The 16509-nt window shown below is 43.4% G+C and overlaps 1 protein-coding gene across 1 annotated transcript in view; it reads left to right on the top strand.

The window, feature by feature from the left end:
* LOC120029365 (cAMP and cAMP-inhibited cGMP 3',5'-cyclic phosphodiesterase 10A-like) overlaps nucleotides 1–16509 on the top strand; it is a 112643-nt gene that overhangs the window by 64052 nt on the left and 32082 nt on the right. Inside the window, exons 8-11 of the mRNA XM_038974593.1 lie at nucleotides 260–352; nucleotides 11465–11651; nucleotides 13348–13490; nucleotides 15152–15235. Of these exons, the coding sequence (XP_038830521.1) occupies nucleotides 260–352; nucleotides 11465–11651; nucleotides 13348–13490; nucleotides 15152–15235 (507 nt within the window). The remainder of the gene's footprint in view (nucleotides 1–259; nucleotides 353–11464; nucleotides 11652–13347; nucleotides 13491–15151; nucleotides 15236–16509) is intronic.

Raw genomic sequence — 16509 nt, forward strand, 5'->3', positions numbered from 1 at the left:
TCCTAGAATGGGGAAACTAGAAACTCTAGAACAGGGAAACTAGAATCATAGAACAGGGAAACTAGAATCCTAGAACAGGGAAACTAGAATCCCTAGAACAGGGAAACTGGAATCCTAGAACAGGGAAATAGAATCCTAGAACAGGGGAAATAGAATCCTACAACAGGGGAAGTAGAATTCTTAGAACAGAAATGTCCATTCACCAATTCTATTTGTATGGTTGTAACCTCCAGCGCTCTTCTGTCCTCTCCTCGTCCAGGTTTTCTATAGAGAAAGGTATAGCGGGCCAAGTAGCACGGACGGGGGAGGTCCTTAACATCCCAGACGCCTATGCAGACCCACGCTTTAATAGGTGAAACTCCCATTTTACCCTACCCTAAAGTGCACTACTGTGGCTTGGAAACATGATGACATTTCGAAAGGAGGCAAATTATTAGCAGGTCAAGCTTTTATGATAAAAATAGATAAATATATTTAACCTTTATTTAACTATGCAAGTCAGTTAAGAACAAATTCTTATTTACAATGACGGCCTACCCCGGCCAAACCCTAACCCGGACGACGCTGGGCCAATTATGCAACGCCCTATGGGACTCCCAATCATGGCCGGTTGTGATACAGCCTGGAATCGAACCAGGGTCTGTAGTGACGCCTCAAGCACTGAGATGCAGTGCCTTAAACCGCTGCGCCACTGCGGTCTAAGGCACCTCTAACACTTTAGATGCAGTATAAATGTAGCTGGCTAGATAAGATTTGAAGGGAGAGCACCAACATTTTAGCTAGCTAACGTTAACATTGTTAGCTATTTCTGACTACCTTTGCTAGCTCATGACAACATTGCCATCTCTCTAAAGTAAAATGTATGACTTCATAATGATAGCAATGTTGTTTTCTACTAATGATTTGTCTATTTCAATAATGTCATCATATTTCCAGGCCACTAAACTGTAATTTTGACGACACAGTCATTAGCCCACGTTCAGAAATAATGAGCGTTAATCATCAATGAGAGAACGTTGACAACAACGGCAAAGAGGTGACGGAGGTGCAAACCCATGAATACTGTGCACTACTTTTGAGTAGATCCATATGGGCCCTGGTCAAAAGGAGTGCACTATATAGTGGATAGGGTGCCATCTACTTTATGTGTGTCGTTTCCATTAGACCTGAATGTGTTTAATTAACACTCAGAGCAGACCTGGGATAACTAGAGTGTCATTTCCTGAGTCAGCAGACACAATAGACATGAATGTGATTAATTAACCCTCAGAGCAGACCTGGGATAACTAGAGTTTTAACTACACTTTGTGGAAAGTAACCATTTTTTTTTACAAATATTTACTTTGGAGGTGACTACAACTATTTGAATACAGCCCCCCCCCCCCCCCCCAAAAAAAATACTGCTTTTTAAAACTATTTGAGTACAGATCTCAGAACGTAACTACTTTTTAAAAACTATTTGAATACAGATCTGAGAAAGCAACTTATTTTCTCTAACTATTGGATTGGCTGACTTCAACTAATAGCAGGGTTTTATCTGGAACTGCATGTTGAAGATAGAAATAGAATGACTAGAGCCCAATCTCCTATACTATTCCCATCTATCTGACGGTCATATTTAATCTACACAATACATTTCTATCTGAACATTCTGTAAATGTCCGTTCTCCTGAATGGACAAGGTGTACATAATCAAAGTCAAACCAATTACCAATAATATTTTGCACAGATACAGTGCCTTGCAAAAGTATTGACCCCTTGTATTTCTTTGCACTTTATTGTGTTACAAAGTGGGATTAAAATTGATTTAATTGCCTTTTATTTGGTCAACAATCTACACAAATTACTCCTTAATGTCAAAGTGGAATAAAATGTCTATTTTTTATAGTCGTTGCATAAGTATTCAACTTCCTGAGTCAATACATGTTAGAAGCCCCTTTTTGGCATTAATTACAGCTGTTAGTCTTATTGGGTGAGTCTATAAAAGCTTTCCACACCTGGATTGTGCAGTATTTGCCCATTATTCTTTTCATAATTTTTCAAGCTCTGTCAAGTTTGTTGTTGATCATTGCTAGACAGCCATTTTCAAGTCTTGCCATAGATTTTCAAGCAGATTTAAGTCAAAGGTGTAACTTGGCCACTCAAGAACATTCACTGTCTTCTTGGTAACTCCAGTGTATATTTGGTCTTGTGTTTTAGGTTATTGTCTTGCTGAAAGGTGAATTCCTCTCCCAGTCTGGTGTAAAGCAGACTGAAGCAGGTTTTCCTCTAGGGTTTTTGCCTGTGCTTAGCTTCATCCCGTTTCTTTTTATCCTGAAAAACTCCCCAGTATCTGCCGATGTCAAGCATACCCATAACATGATGCAGCCACCACCATGCTTGAAAATAAGGAGGCAGTTACTCAGTGATGTGTTGTGTTGGATTTGCCCCAAACATAAGGTTTTGCATTTAGGCTAAAAAGTGTCTTCCTTTGCTGTGATTTTTTTTTGCAGTATTACTTTAGTGCCTGGAATTTAGTGCCTTAATTTGTTAAGCCACATTTTACTCCTGAACTAATTTAGGCTTGCCTAAATAAAGTGGCTGAATACTTATGCCACGACTATATGTTACTAATTTGATTATTATTTTTTTTTCCATTGTGACATTACAGAGAATTTTGTGTAGATTGTTGACCAAAAATTACAATTACATCCATTTTAATCCCACTTTGTAACACAATAAAATGTGAATAAATCCAAGGGGTCTGAATACTTTTGCAAGGCCCTGTTATAACTTCTGTGTGACACTTTCAACATGCCACTGAAACGGTAGAAAACTGTAATTCATATATGATACCTGAAAATACTGCAGAGTAATTCAAAGACAATTGCAAACAGCAAGTTGAATGCTTACACAGCAAATCCTCCAGTGTTATTAAAAATAACACTGACAGTGTTAAAATCAACACTGAAATTGTGGAGTCTGTTGGCCCGTATAGACACCGGGAACAGTGTTAAATAACACACTTCTTACATGCTGACCAGACCGTCCGCGTGCGCCATGTGTCGTTGATGTTGATTTTGTCCACCCACACCAGAAGCGATCAGGACACGTAAGTTGAACTATCAAAACAAACTCTGAAACAACTATATTAATTTGGGGACAGGTTGAAAAGCATTAAACATTTATGTATATTTAGCTAGCTTGCTGTTGCTAGCTAATTTGTCCTGGCATATAAACATTGGGTTGTTATTTTACCTGAAATGCACAAGGTCCTCTACTCCGACAATTAATCCTCACTTAAAACGGTCAACAGAGTTTGTTTCTAGTAATCTCTCCTCCTTCCTTCAGGCTTCTTCTTCTTCTTTGGACTTTATATGGCGGTTGGCAACAAACTTTAAGGTGCATTACCACTACCGACTGGAGTGTGGACCTCAGTTCATCTTTTAATCACTCACGTGGGTATATGCTCCTATAAACCAATGAGGAGATGGCACGTGGGTATATGCTCCTGTAAACCAATGAGGAGATGGCACGTGGGTATATGCTCCTGTAAACCAATGAGGAGATGGCACGTGGGTATAGGCTCCTATAAACCAATGAGGAGATGGCACGTGGGTATATGCTCCTGTAAACCAATGAGGAGATGGCACGTGGGTATATGCTCCTAAAAACCAATGAGGAGATGGCACGTGGGTATAGGCTCCTATAAACCAATGAGAAGATGGCACGTGGGTATATGCTCCTGTAAACCAATGAGGAGATGGCACGTGGGTATGTGCTCCTATAAACCAATGAGGAGATGGCACGTGGGTATATGCTCCTGTAAACCAATGAGGAGATGGCACGTGGGTATATGCTCCTATAAACCAATGAGGAGATGGCACGTGGGTATAGGCTCCTATAAACCAATGAGGAGATGGCACGTGGGTATGTGCTCCTGTAAACCAATGAGGAGATGGCACGTGGGTATATGCTCCTATAAACCAATGAGGAGATGGCACGTGGGTATAGGCTCCTGTAAACCAATGAGGAGATGGCACGTGGGTATGTGCTCCTATAAACCAATGAGGAGATGGCACGTGGGTATATGCTCCTATAAACCAATAAGGAGATGGCACGTGGGTATAGGCTCCTATAAACCAATGAGGAGATGGCACGTGGGTATATGCTCCTATAAACCAATGAGGAGATGGCACGTGGGTATAGGCTCCTGTAAACCAATGAGGAGATGGCACGTGGGTATATGCTCCTGTAAACCAATGAGGAGATGGCACGTGGGTATAGGCTCCTGTAAACCAATGAGGAGATGGCACGTGGGTATAGGCTCCTATAAACCAATGAGGAGATGGCACGTGGGTATGTGCTCCTGTAAACCAATGAGGAGATGGCACGTGGGTATATGCTCCTATAAACCAATGAGGAGATGGCACGTGGGTATAGGCTCCTATAAACCAATGAGGAGATGGCACGTGGGTATAGGCTCCTATAAACCAATGAGGAGATGGCACGTGGGTATAGGCTCCTATAAACCAATGAGGAGATGGCACGTGGGTATATGCTCCTATAAACCAATGAGGAGATGGCACGTGGGTATAGGCTCCTATAAACCAATGAGGAGATGGCACGTGGGTATAGGCTCCTATAAACCAATGAGGAGATGGCACGTGGGTATAGGCTCCTGTAAACCAATGAGGAGATGGCACGTGGGTATAGGCTCCTATTAACCAATGAGGAGATGGCACGTGGGTATATGCTCCTATAAACCAATGAGAAGATGGCACGTGGGTATATGCTCCTGTAAACCAATGAGGAGATGGCACGTGGGTATGTGCTCCTATAAACCAATGAGGAGATGGCACGTGGGTATATGCTCCTGTAAACCAATGAGGAGATGGCACGTGGGTATATGCTCCTATAAACCAATGAGGAGATGGCACGTGGGTATAGGCTCCTATAAACCAATGAGGAGATGGCACGTGGGTATGTGCTCCTGTAAACCAATGAGGAGATGGCACGTGGGTATATGCTCCTATAAACCAATGAGGAGATGGCACGTGGGTATAGGCTCCTGTAAACCAATGAGGAGATGGCACGTGGGTATGTGCTCCTATAAACCAATGAGGAGATGGCACGTGGGTATATGCTCCTATAAACCAATAAGGAGATGGCACGTGGGTATAGGCTCCTATAAACCAATGAGGAGATGGCACGTGGGTATATGCTCCTATAAACCAATGAGGAGATGGCACGTGGGTATAGGCTCCTGTAAACCAATGAGGAGATGGCACGTGGGTATATGCTCCTGTAAACCAATGAGGAGATGGCACGTGGGTATAGGCTCCTGTAAACCAATGAGGAGATGGCACGTGGGTATAGGCTCCTATAAACCAATGAGGAGATGGCACGTGGGTATGTGCTCCTGTAAACCAATGAGGAGATGGCACGTGGGTATATGCTCCTATAAACCAATGAGGAGATGGCACGTGGGTATAGGCTCCTATAAACCAATGAGGAGATGGCACGTGGGTATAGGCTCCTATAAACCAATGAGGAGATGGCACGTGGGTATAGGCTCCTATAAACCAATGAGGAGATGGCACGTGGGTATATGCTCCTATAAACCAATGAGGAGATGGCACGTGGGTATAGGCTCCTATAAACCAATGAGGAGATGGCACGTGGGTATAGGCTCCTATAAACCAATGAGGAGATGGCACGTGGGTATAGGCTCCTGTAAACCAATGAGGAGATGGCACGTGGGTATAGGCTCCTATTAACCAATGAGGAGATGGCACGTGGGTATAGGCTCCTATAAACCAATGAGGAGATGGCACGTGGGTATAGGCTCCTATAAACCAATGAGGAGATGGCACGTGGGTATACGCTCCTATAAACCAATGAGGAGATGGCACGTGGGTATATGCTCCTATAAACCAATGAGGAGATGGCACGTGGGTATATGCTCCTGTAAACCAATGAGGAGATGGCACGTGGGTATATGCTCCTATAAACCAATGAGGAGATGGCACGTGGGTATATGCTCCTATAAACCAATGAGAAGATGGGAGAGGAAGGACTTGAAGCACATTGAGTGTCACAAATAGAACCAAGTTCTATTTTAGCGCCCGGCAACGCAGATGCTTGCGAGCAGTGTGGGTGCAATGATTGAATAACATGTATGTGTACATTTATTTTGAGACGCTCGCGCACATGACGTGTCCAGTCTGGCCAACATGTTACTCTTCCTGGGGTTTATTATGGATCCCCATTAGTTCCTGCCAAGGCAGCAGCTACTCTTCCTGGGGTTTATTATGGATCCCCATTAGTTCCTGCCAAGGCAGCAGCTACTCTTCCTGGGGTTTATTATGGATCCCCATTAGTTCCTGCCAAGGCAGCAGCTACTCTTCCTGGGGTTTGTTATGGATCCCCATTAGTTCCTGCCAAGGCAGCAGCTACTCTTCCTGGGGTTTATTATGGATCCCCATTAGTTCCTGCCAAGGCAGCAGCTACTCTTCCTGGGGTTTATTATGGATCCCCATTAGTTCCTGCCAAGGCAGCAGCTACTCTTCCTGGGGTTTATTATGGATCCCCATTAGTTCCTGCCAAGGCAGCAGCTACTCTTCCTGGGGTTTATTATGGATCCCCATTAGTTCCTGCCAAGACAGCAGCTACTCTTCCTGGGGTTTATTATGGATCCCCATTAGTTCCTGCCAAGGCAGCAGCTACTCTACACATTAAGGCATTTACATCACACATAAAACCAAAGATAAAACAGTACATCATATAACAATATTTCACCACTACATATCTACAATACAACATGTATAATACAACAATACTACAATGTTCATGTACATGTGTGTAGAGTGCGTGTGCTAGTGTGTGTGTGCGTATCCGTGTCTGTTCCTGTGTGTGTATGTGTGTGTGTGTGTGTGTGTGTGTGTGTGTGTGTGTGTGTGTGTGTGTGTGTGTGTGTGTGTGTGTGTGTGTGTGTGTGTGTGTGTGTGTGTGTGTGTGTGTGTGTCTCTTCACAGTCCCCGTTGTTCCATAAGGTGTCTTTTTACCTGTTTTTAAATCTGATTCTACTGCTGCATCAGTTACCTGATGTGGAATAGAGTTCCATGTAGTCATGGATCTATGTAGGACTGTGTGCCTCCCATAGTCTGTTCTGGACTGTTCTTTTCTGGATTGTGAAGAGACCTCTGGTGACATGTCTTGTAGGGTAAGGATGGGTGTCTGAGCTGTGTGTCAGTACTTTAAACAGACCTCTGGTGACATGTCTTGTAGGGTATGTATGGGTGTCTGAGCTGTGTGTCAGTAGTTTAAACAGACCTCTGGTGACATGTCTTGTAGGGTAAGGATGGGTGTCTGAGCTGTGTGTCAGTACTTTAAACAGACCTCTGGTGACATGTCTTGTAGGGTAAGGATGGGTGTCTGAGCTGTGTGACAGTAGTTTAAACAGACCTCTGGTGACATGTCTTGTAGGGTAAGGATGGGTGTCTGAGCTGTGTGACAGTAGTTTAAACAGACCTCTGGTGGCATGTCTTGTAGGGTGATGGGTGTTTGAGCTGTGTGCTAGTAGTTTAAACAGACCTCTGGTGACATGTCTTGTAGGGTGATGGGTGTCTGAGCTGTGTGCTAGTAGTTTAAACAGACCTCTGGTGACATGTCTTGTAGGGTAAGGATGGGTGTCTGAGCTGTGTGCTAGTAGTTTAAAACTGACAGCTCAGTGGATTCAGCATGTCAACACTTCTTACCAAAACAAGTAGTGATGAAGTCAATCTCTCCTCCACTTTGAGCCAGGAGAGATCGACATGCATAGTATTAATATTAGCTCTCTGTGTACATCCAAGGGCCAGCCGTGCTGCCCTGTTCTGAGACAATTGCAAGTCCCTTTTTGTGGCACCTGACCACACGACTGAACAGTGGTCCAGGTGTGACAAAACTAGGGCCTGTTGGACCTGCCTTGTTGATAGTGTTGTTAAGAAGGTGGAAACTAGGGCCTGTAGGACCTGCCTTGTTGATAGTGTTGTTAAGAAGGTAGAAACTAGGGCCTGTAGGACCTGCCTTGTTGATAGTGTTGTTAAGAAGGTGGAAACTAGGGCCTGTAGGACCTGCCTTGTTGATAGTGTTGTTAAAAATTATTCTGGCTGCAAGCCCGACGTCGGTACAATTATGACAACAGCCAGCTCAAGTGCAGGGCGCGAAATTCAAAATATATATTTTTTAAATATTTAACTTTCACACATTAACAAGTCCAATACAGCATATGAAAGGTACACATCTTGTGAATCCAGCCAACATGTCCGATTTTTAAAATGTTTTACAGCGAAAACAGCACGTATATTTATGTTAGCTCACCACCAAATACAAAAAAGGACAGACATTTTTCACAGCACATGTAGCATGCACAAAGCCAACCTAACTAACCAAGAACCAACCAAACTAACCAAGAAACAACTTCATCAGATGACAGTCTTATAACATGTTATACAATAAATCTATGTTTTGTTCAAAAATGTGCATATTTAGAGCTGAAATCAGTGGTTACACATTGTGCTAAGGTAGCATCTTTTTCCCAGAACGTCCAGATATTTTTCTGACTCTCACATATTCTGACCAAATAACTATTCATAAACATTACTAAAAAATACATGTTGTATAGGAAATGATAGATACACTAGTTCTTAATGCAATCGCAGTGTTAGAATTCTAAAAATAACTTCATTACGACATAAGGCTTACGTTATGGCGAGCGAGTGCCCAAAACCTGGGCGCAAAACTAATAGTACACAGTTCGACAGATATACGAAATAGCATCACAAAATGGGTCCTACTTTTGATGAGCTTCCATCAGAATGTTGTACAAGAGGTCCTTTGTCAAGAACAATCGTTGTTTGGATTTAGAACGTCCTTTTTCCCTCTTGAATTAGCAAGCGCACTAGCCAAGTGGCGCGAAGCTCTCCTTCCTGAACAAAGGCACACAACGCAACACGCCTAACGTCCCGAATAAATTTCAATAATCTAATAAAACTATATTGAAAAAACATACTTTACGATGATATTGTCACATGTATCAAATAAAATCAAAGCCGGAGATAGTAGTCGCCTATAACGACAGCTTTACAGAAGGCAATTCCAGGTCCATTCTCGCGCTTTCCAGAAAACAGGAAATGGGTGACACGTCATTCCAAGAGGATTTATTCAGCCTCAGACCAAGATAAACACTCCATTTCTTCTCTCACTGCCTCTTGACATCTAGGGGAAGGTGTATAACGTGCATGTATACTAATACGTATCATGCCCATTTATAGGCAGGACCTAGAACAGAGCCTCGATTTCAGACTTTCCACTTCCTGGTCAGGAAGTTTGTGCCAAATGAGTTCTGTTTTACTCACAGATATAATTCAAACGGTTTTAGAAAATAGAGAGTGTTTTCTATCTAATAGTAATAATAATATGCATATTCTACGAGCAAGAATTGAGTACGAGGCCGTTTGAAATGGGCACCTTTTATCAGAGCTACTCAATACTGCCCCTGCAGCCAGAAGAAGTTAAGAAGGTGGAAACTAGGGCCTGTAGGACCTGCCTTGTTGATAGTGTTGTTAAGAAGGTAGAAACTAGGGCCTGTAGGACCTGCCTTGTTGGTAGTGTTGTTAAGAAGGCAGAGCAGTGCTTTATTATGGACAGACTTCTCCCCATCTTAGCTACTGTTGTATCAACATGTTTTGACCATGACAGTTTACAATCCAGGGTTACTCCAAGCAGTTTAGTCACCTCAACTTGATCAATTTCCACATTATTAGTTGGAATTTGTTTTGCACCCATTACTGAAAATGTTGTTCCAGGTTTAACTATAAATGGAATAACTCCGTTATTATGCAATTATAAAGCAAATTCCTAAGTCCTGTGTCACAACAATGTTGCTATTGTAATACTACACAAGCGTTGCTGTATTACCTTATTATTATGAAAATATACATGTTACGTCATTTTGAAGCTGCAAAAGTGGTCTACGTGAATGTTGAGGTCGGATTGACCTGGTTGCTTCGGAAAAGGAGGAGGTCGAAAGGGGGGTGAGTGTAACGGATGTGAAATGTCTAGCTAGTTAGCGGTGGTGCGCGCTAATAGCGTTTCAATCGGTTACATCACTCGCTTTGAGACCTTGAGTTGAAGTAGTGGTTCCCCTTGCTCTGCAAGGCCCGCGGCTTTTGTGGAGCGATGGAATGTCCATGTCCCTCATATATTTAATTCTATCTATAAGGGGGGGGGGGGCACTTCTACTAAGCTGTATGGAATTGTTGTAAGATTCATATCGAACCATGTGCTTATGATAATATATTTTAGACTAATTCAACAAACTGTTGTAGGTTCTTCATGAAATACAGTATTCGGCAACCATCAAATACATATTTTTTTGTTTATTTTCAAATAACTGTCATATATTCATAATACTTTTAAATGTTAGTTGGTTTTCTGAGAGACATATTCGAATATAAAATAATTGCCTTTTAGTGTAAACTCTATATAAACTATATTTTACTATCTTGACTATTTGAAAAGTTGGTATTTTAAATAAACTACAAAATACAACTATGTTATGCCCAGGTCTGCCACAGAGTAGTCAGGTGCTAGCCTGATCCCAGATCTGTTTGTGCTGTCTTGCCAAATCCTATGGTCACCGCCTGGTATGGCAACAACTGCCCTACAGAGGTTAGTGCGTACGGCCCAGTACATCACTGGGGCCAAGCTTCCTGACATCCAGGACCTCTATACCAGGCGGTGTCAGAGGAAGGCCAAAATAATTGTCAAAGACTCCAGTCACCCAAGTCATAGACTGTTCGTTCTGCTACTGCACGGCAAGCGGTACCAGAGCACCAAGTCTAGGACCAAAAGGCTCCTGAACAGCTTCTACCCCCCCCCCCCCCCCCCCCCCCCCCCTCAAGCCAAGCCATAAGACTGCTGAACAATTAATAAAATGGCGACCCAGACTGTTTGCATTGAATTTCCCACCCACTTTGTTTTTACACTGCTGCTACTCACTGTTTATTATCTATGCATATTCACTTTACAAATGACCTCGACTAACCTGTACCCCTCACATTGACTCTGTACCGGTACCCCCCTGTATATAACCTCGTTATTGTTATGTCATTTTCTTGTTTTACTTTTTGATTATTTTATTTTTTTACTTTAGTTTATTTTGTAAGTACTTTCTTCACTCTATTTCTTGATCTGCATTGTTGGTTAAAAGGCTTGTAAGCATTTCACAGGAAGGTCTATATACCTGTTGTATTTGGCGCATGTGACAAATGCAAATGTATTTGAATATAAGCCTAATGAATAAACAATGGCATGGCGTCAAGATTAATGCTGTGATACATTCATCTTGAAACAGTCCAACTCCGCCCCCTTTTTTCTCAAATTTTCTAACAGAAATTGAGTGTGATGTAATTTTGAACACCTTCCTTTCCTTTCACAGAGAGGTGGACCTCTATACGGGATACACCACGCGGAACATCCTATGCATGCCCATCGTTTCCAGGGGGACCGTAATAGGGGTCGTACAGATGGTTAACAAGCTGAGTGGAAGTGCCTTCACCAAAACAGACGAGAACAACTTCAAGATGTTCGCCGTCTTCTGTGCTCTCGCCTTGCACTGTGCCAACGTCAGTGTTTTGTCTCTTTTAATATATCTTCTTTTCTTCTTTTTTTTTAATCAAAATGTATTTTATTTTGTGTCGGACAAAACAAGCCACATACACGACATTCAGGATACAGTATACAAATCATCTGAGAGTTTCTCTTCCCATTAAAATCAGCGATTCTCAGACATCTCACCTCTGTACTACACGGTTAACTGACACCATTTATCAAAGGCCAATATTAGACACAGTAAAAGCATGGAAGAGATGTGGAAAATCATGACTAAAGCTGAACTATTTAGCTCTGTTGGGACCAGCACTCCTGACATGTCTTTTGAGCCCTAAGACGTAAACATCTGGGGTAGGACAGCCAGGCTGTAGCCACACAGACGCCAAACCCCCCCACACCTTCCCTCCATGTCCCCTCCACCATAACAGATAAATCAGGAGTTCCAGCCAGCCAAAGTTACTTACCTAAAGGTACACACACACACACACACACACACACACACACACACACACACACACACACACACACACACACACACACACACACACACACACACACACACACACACACACACACACACACACACACACACACACACTAAAGGCAGGAGGTGTAAATTACTGCTCAACATAAATCCCCCAGCTGGGAGGATGTCGGCGTTTGGCGGGGGAGGGTCTTGGGGTGTTACAATATTAACGTGCCTCATCAATTTTTAAAAGTAACATGGTGACGCAGGCTCCTGCGCAAGTGTGTCGCATTAGATGGGGAGTCAGAAGGAGGAGAGGAAGAGAGAGGAGCGGAGAAGAGGAGAGGGGGGAGAGGAGAGACAGGCATAGGCGGAGGAGAGGAGCAGAGCGAGAGACTGAGGGGAGGAGTCAGGAAGGGAGGAGAGAGGGAGGGGAGAGGGTGAGAGAGGAGGGAGACGAGTGACAGAAAAGAGGGAAGAGAGGATAGGAGAGAGAGGCTGAGGGGAGAAAGAGAGGGGAGAGACGAGAGGAGAGAGACAGAGGGGAGAGGAGAGAGACGGGAGGGGAGGAGAGGACAAAGGGGAGAAAGAGAGGGGAGAGATGGGAGGAGAGGAGAGAAAGAGAGAGGAGAGAGACTGACGGGAGGGAGAGATGGGAGAGAGGAGAGGACAGGAGAGAGACTGAGGGGAGGAGAGGAGAGAGACTGAGGAGAAAAGGAGAGGACAGGGGGAAACGGAGAGGAGAAAGAGGAGAGAGACTGAGGGGAGGGAGAGGACAGGGGGAAAAGGAGATGAGAAAGATAGGGGAGAGACTGAGGGGAGGGAGAGGACAGGGGGAAAAGGAGAGGAGAAAGAGGAGAGAGACTGAGGGGAGGGAGAGGACAGGGGGAAAAGGAGAGGAGAAAGAGGAGAGAGACTGAGGAGAAAAGGAGAGGACAGGGGGAAAAGGAAAGGAGAGAGACTGAGGGGAGGATGAGGACAGGGGGAAAAGGAGATGAGAAAGAGTCTTTGGTGCCAATGACAGGGGAACGATATGCCTCCCAACTGCAACGCCAAGAGAAAAAGAATGGTCCATTTTTTAACTGTCTGACACTGTCTGTCTCCCTGTCTGTTCGCATGTTCTCATCTGTCTGTGTGTCTGCCTGTCTGTCTATGTCTGTATGTTCTCCTCTGTCTGTCTATGTCTGTCTACTTGTCTGTCTGTCTGTCTGTCTGTCTGCCTGTCTGTCTGTCTGTCTGTTCAGATGTACCACCGGATCAGGCACTCTGAGTGTATCTACAGGGTAACCATGGAGAAGTTGTCCTACCACAGTATCTGTACATCAGAGGAGTGGAAGACCCTCACACAGCTGGACCTGCCTACGCCCCTATACAAAGAGATAGAACTGTGAGTGTCCTAACCCTAACACCCCTATACAAAGAGATAATCCCAATCAATAATCTCCCAATGTGCATATACCTTAGCCTAGCTCTTATCTCCCAATGTGCATATACCTTAGCCTAGCTCTTATCTCCCAATGTGCATATACCGTAATCTAGCTCTTATCTCCCAATGTGTATATACCTTAACCTAGCTCTTATCTCCCAATGTGCATATACCTTAGCCTAGCTCTTATCTCCCAATGTGCATATACCTTAACCTAGCTCTTATCTCCCAATGTGCATATACCTTAACCTAGCTCTTATCTCCCAATGTGTATATACCTTAACCTAGCTCTTATCTCCAAATGTGTATATACCTTAACCTAGCTCTTATCTCCAAATGTGCATATACCTTAACCTAGCTCTTATCTCCCAATGTGCATATACCTTAACCTAGCTCTTATCTCCCAATGTGCATATACCTTAGCCTAGCTCTTATCTCCCAATGTGCATATACCTTAACCTAGCTCTTATCTCCCAATGTGCATATACCTTAACCTAGCTCTTATCTCCCAATGTGCATATACCTTAACCTAGCTCTTATCTCCCAATGTGCATATACCTTAACCTAGCTCTTATCTCCCAATGTGCATATACCTTAACCTAGCTCTTATCTCCCAATGTGCATATACCTTAACCTAGCTCTTATCTCCCAATGTGCATATACCTTAACCTAGCTCTTATCTCCCAATGTGCATATACCTTAGCCTAGCTCTTATCTCCCAATGTGCATATACCTTAACCTCTTATAGTACTTTGATCCCCAGCCATGTTTATTGGAGCAGACCTGGGTTCAAATAGGATTTGTTTTCTTTCAAATATTTACAAATATTTACAATAGAATGGTCCCAAACGTAAAACCATACCAATCTGGTTCTCCAGGCAGGCGTAATCAAATGTTCAAATTATTTGAAAGGAAATAAATACTTGTGGAACCCGTGTCTGTCTCTAAGAAAGGGAGAGAGACGGCCCTGACGCAGACACAGTCCAGGTCTGAGTGCCAGCCAGCTCTATTCTGGAGGACAGGCAGAAGGCAGACAGATAGATAGACAGATAGAAGAGGATGGCCAGAGCAGGAAGGGGGCCGGGCCCTGTGTGTGTGTGTGTGTGTGTGTGTGTGTGTGTGTGTGTGTGTGTGTGTGTGTGTGTGTGTGTGTGTGTGTGTGTGTGTGTGTGTGTGTGTGTGTGTGTGTGTGTGTGTGTGTGTGTGTGCGTGCGTGCGTGCGTGCGTGCGTGCGTGCGTGCGTGCGTGCGTGTGTGTAAGCGTGCGTGCGTGCGTGCGTGCGTGCGTGCGTGCGTGCGTTTCAGCCCTGCAAGATCTACAGCTATTGTCTGCATCTGTCTCTTTCTCCCACACACACTCATACACACACACTCACACACTCTCTCTCTCTCACACACACACCCTGTTACACCACACACTGCAGCCGATGATAATCTAAGATGCTCCCTCTTTCTCTCCCTCCTACCCTCTCTCCCTCCTCTCCCTCCTACCCTCTCTCTCTCATACCCTCTCTCCCTTCTACCCTCTCTCCCTCCTACCTTCTCTCCCTCCTACCCTCTCTCTCTCCTACCCTCTCTCCCTTCTACCCTCTCTCTCCTACCCTCTCTCCCTCCCTCCTTCAGGTTTCATTTTGACATTAGTCAGTTTGAGGAGCTGTGGCCGGCTGTCTTTGTTTACATGGTCCACAACTCATGTGGAGAGACCAGGTATGTATAGGTCCTCTGGGACATTTACAGCTGCTTGTCATCAGGGAAATTAACTTAGTCAAATATACCCATAGATTCTACAAGATAAATTAACTTAGTCAAATATACCCATAGATTCTACAAGATCAATTAACCCAGCCATATATACCCATAGATTCTACAAGATAAATGAACTTAGTCAAATATACCCATAAATTATACAAGATCAATTAACCCAGCCATATATACCCATAGATTATACAAGATCAATTAACTTAGTCATATATACCCATAGAACAGGATAAATACTATACCTCTACAATACTTTACATCGCTCTCTTTCTCTTGCTGTCAATTCAATGTAAGGGATTTATTGGCATGGGAAATGTGCTTACATTGCCAAAGCAAGTTAAATGGATAATAAACAAAGTGAAATAAACAATACAAATAAACAGTAAACATTACACTCACAAAAGTTCCAAAGGAATAGAGACATTTTAAATGTCATATTATATCTACATACAATGTTGTAGCGATGTGAAAATAGTTAAAGTATAAAAAGGAAAATAAATATTCATAAATATGGGCTGTATTTACAATGGTGTTTGTTCTTCACTGGTTGCCCTTTTCTTGTGGCAACAAATCTTGCTGCTGTGATGTCACACTGTGGTATTTCACCCAGTAGATATGGGAGGTTACCAAAATTGGGTTTGTTTTTTCTAATTCTTTATGGGTCTGTGTAATCTGAGGGAAAAATTTGTCTCTAATATGGTCATACATTTGGCAGGAGGTTAGGAAGTGCAGCTCAGTTTCCACCTCATTTTGTGGGCAGTGTGCACATAGCCTGTCTTTTCTTAAGAGCCATGTCTGCCTACGGCGGCCTTTCTCAATAGCAAGGTGTTGTCTACAAAGACGTGTTGTCTACAAAGACATCCTGTGTTGTTTTTTTGTTGGCCACTAATTTGTCCAACATGCACCAATATTAGATCACTCTGAGGCCATTTACACATTGGTATTTATTCATACATCATCAACCAGTGATTCATATGACCAATAGAGAGTATTTTTGTTATGTAGCCTATTTAGGCCAACAATCCTGTATTGCTTTGGTTCTTCCAGTCAGCCAGACAGCCAGCCAGCCAGTCAGTCAGCCAGCCAGCCAGCCAGCCTGGAGTTCAGGGTGGATTTTACAGGCACATAACCAACAACAATGGGTCACAACTCTTGCAGCTCTATCGCACACTGGGTCTGTACAGTCGTGGCCAAAAGTTTTGAGAATGACACAAATATTAATT

The sequence above is a fragment of the Salvelinus namaycush genome, chromosome 35 (genome assembly GCF_016432855.1).
Source record: "Salvelinus namaycush isolate Seneca chromosome 35, SaNama_1.0, whole genome shotgun sequence".
In the NCBI taxonomy this organism is placed as follows: domain Eukaryota; kingdom Metazoa; phylum Chordata; class Actinopteri; order Salmoniformes; family Salmonidae; genus Salvelinus; species Salvelinus namaycush.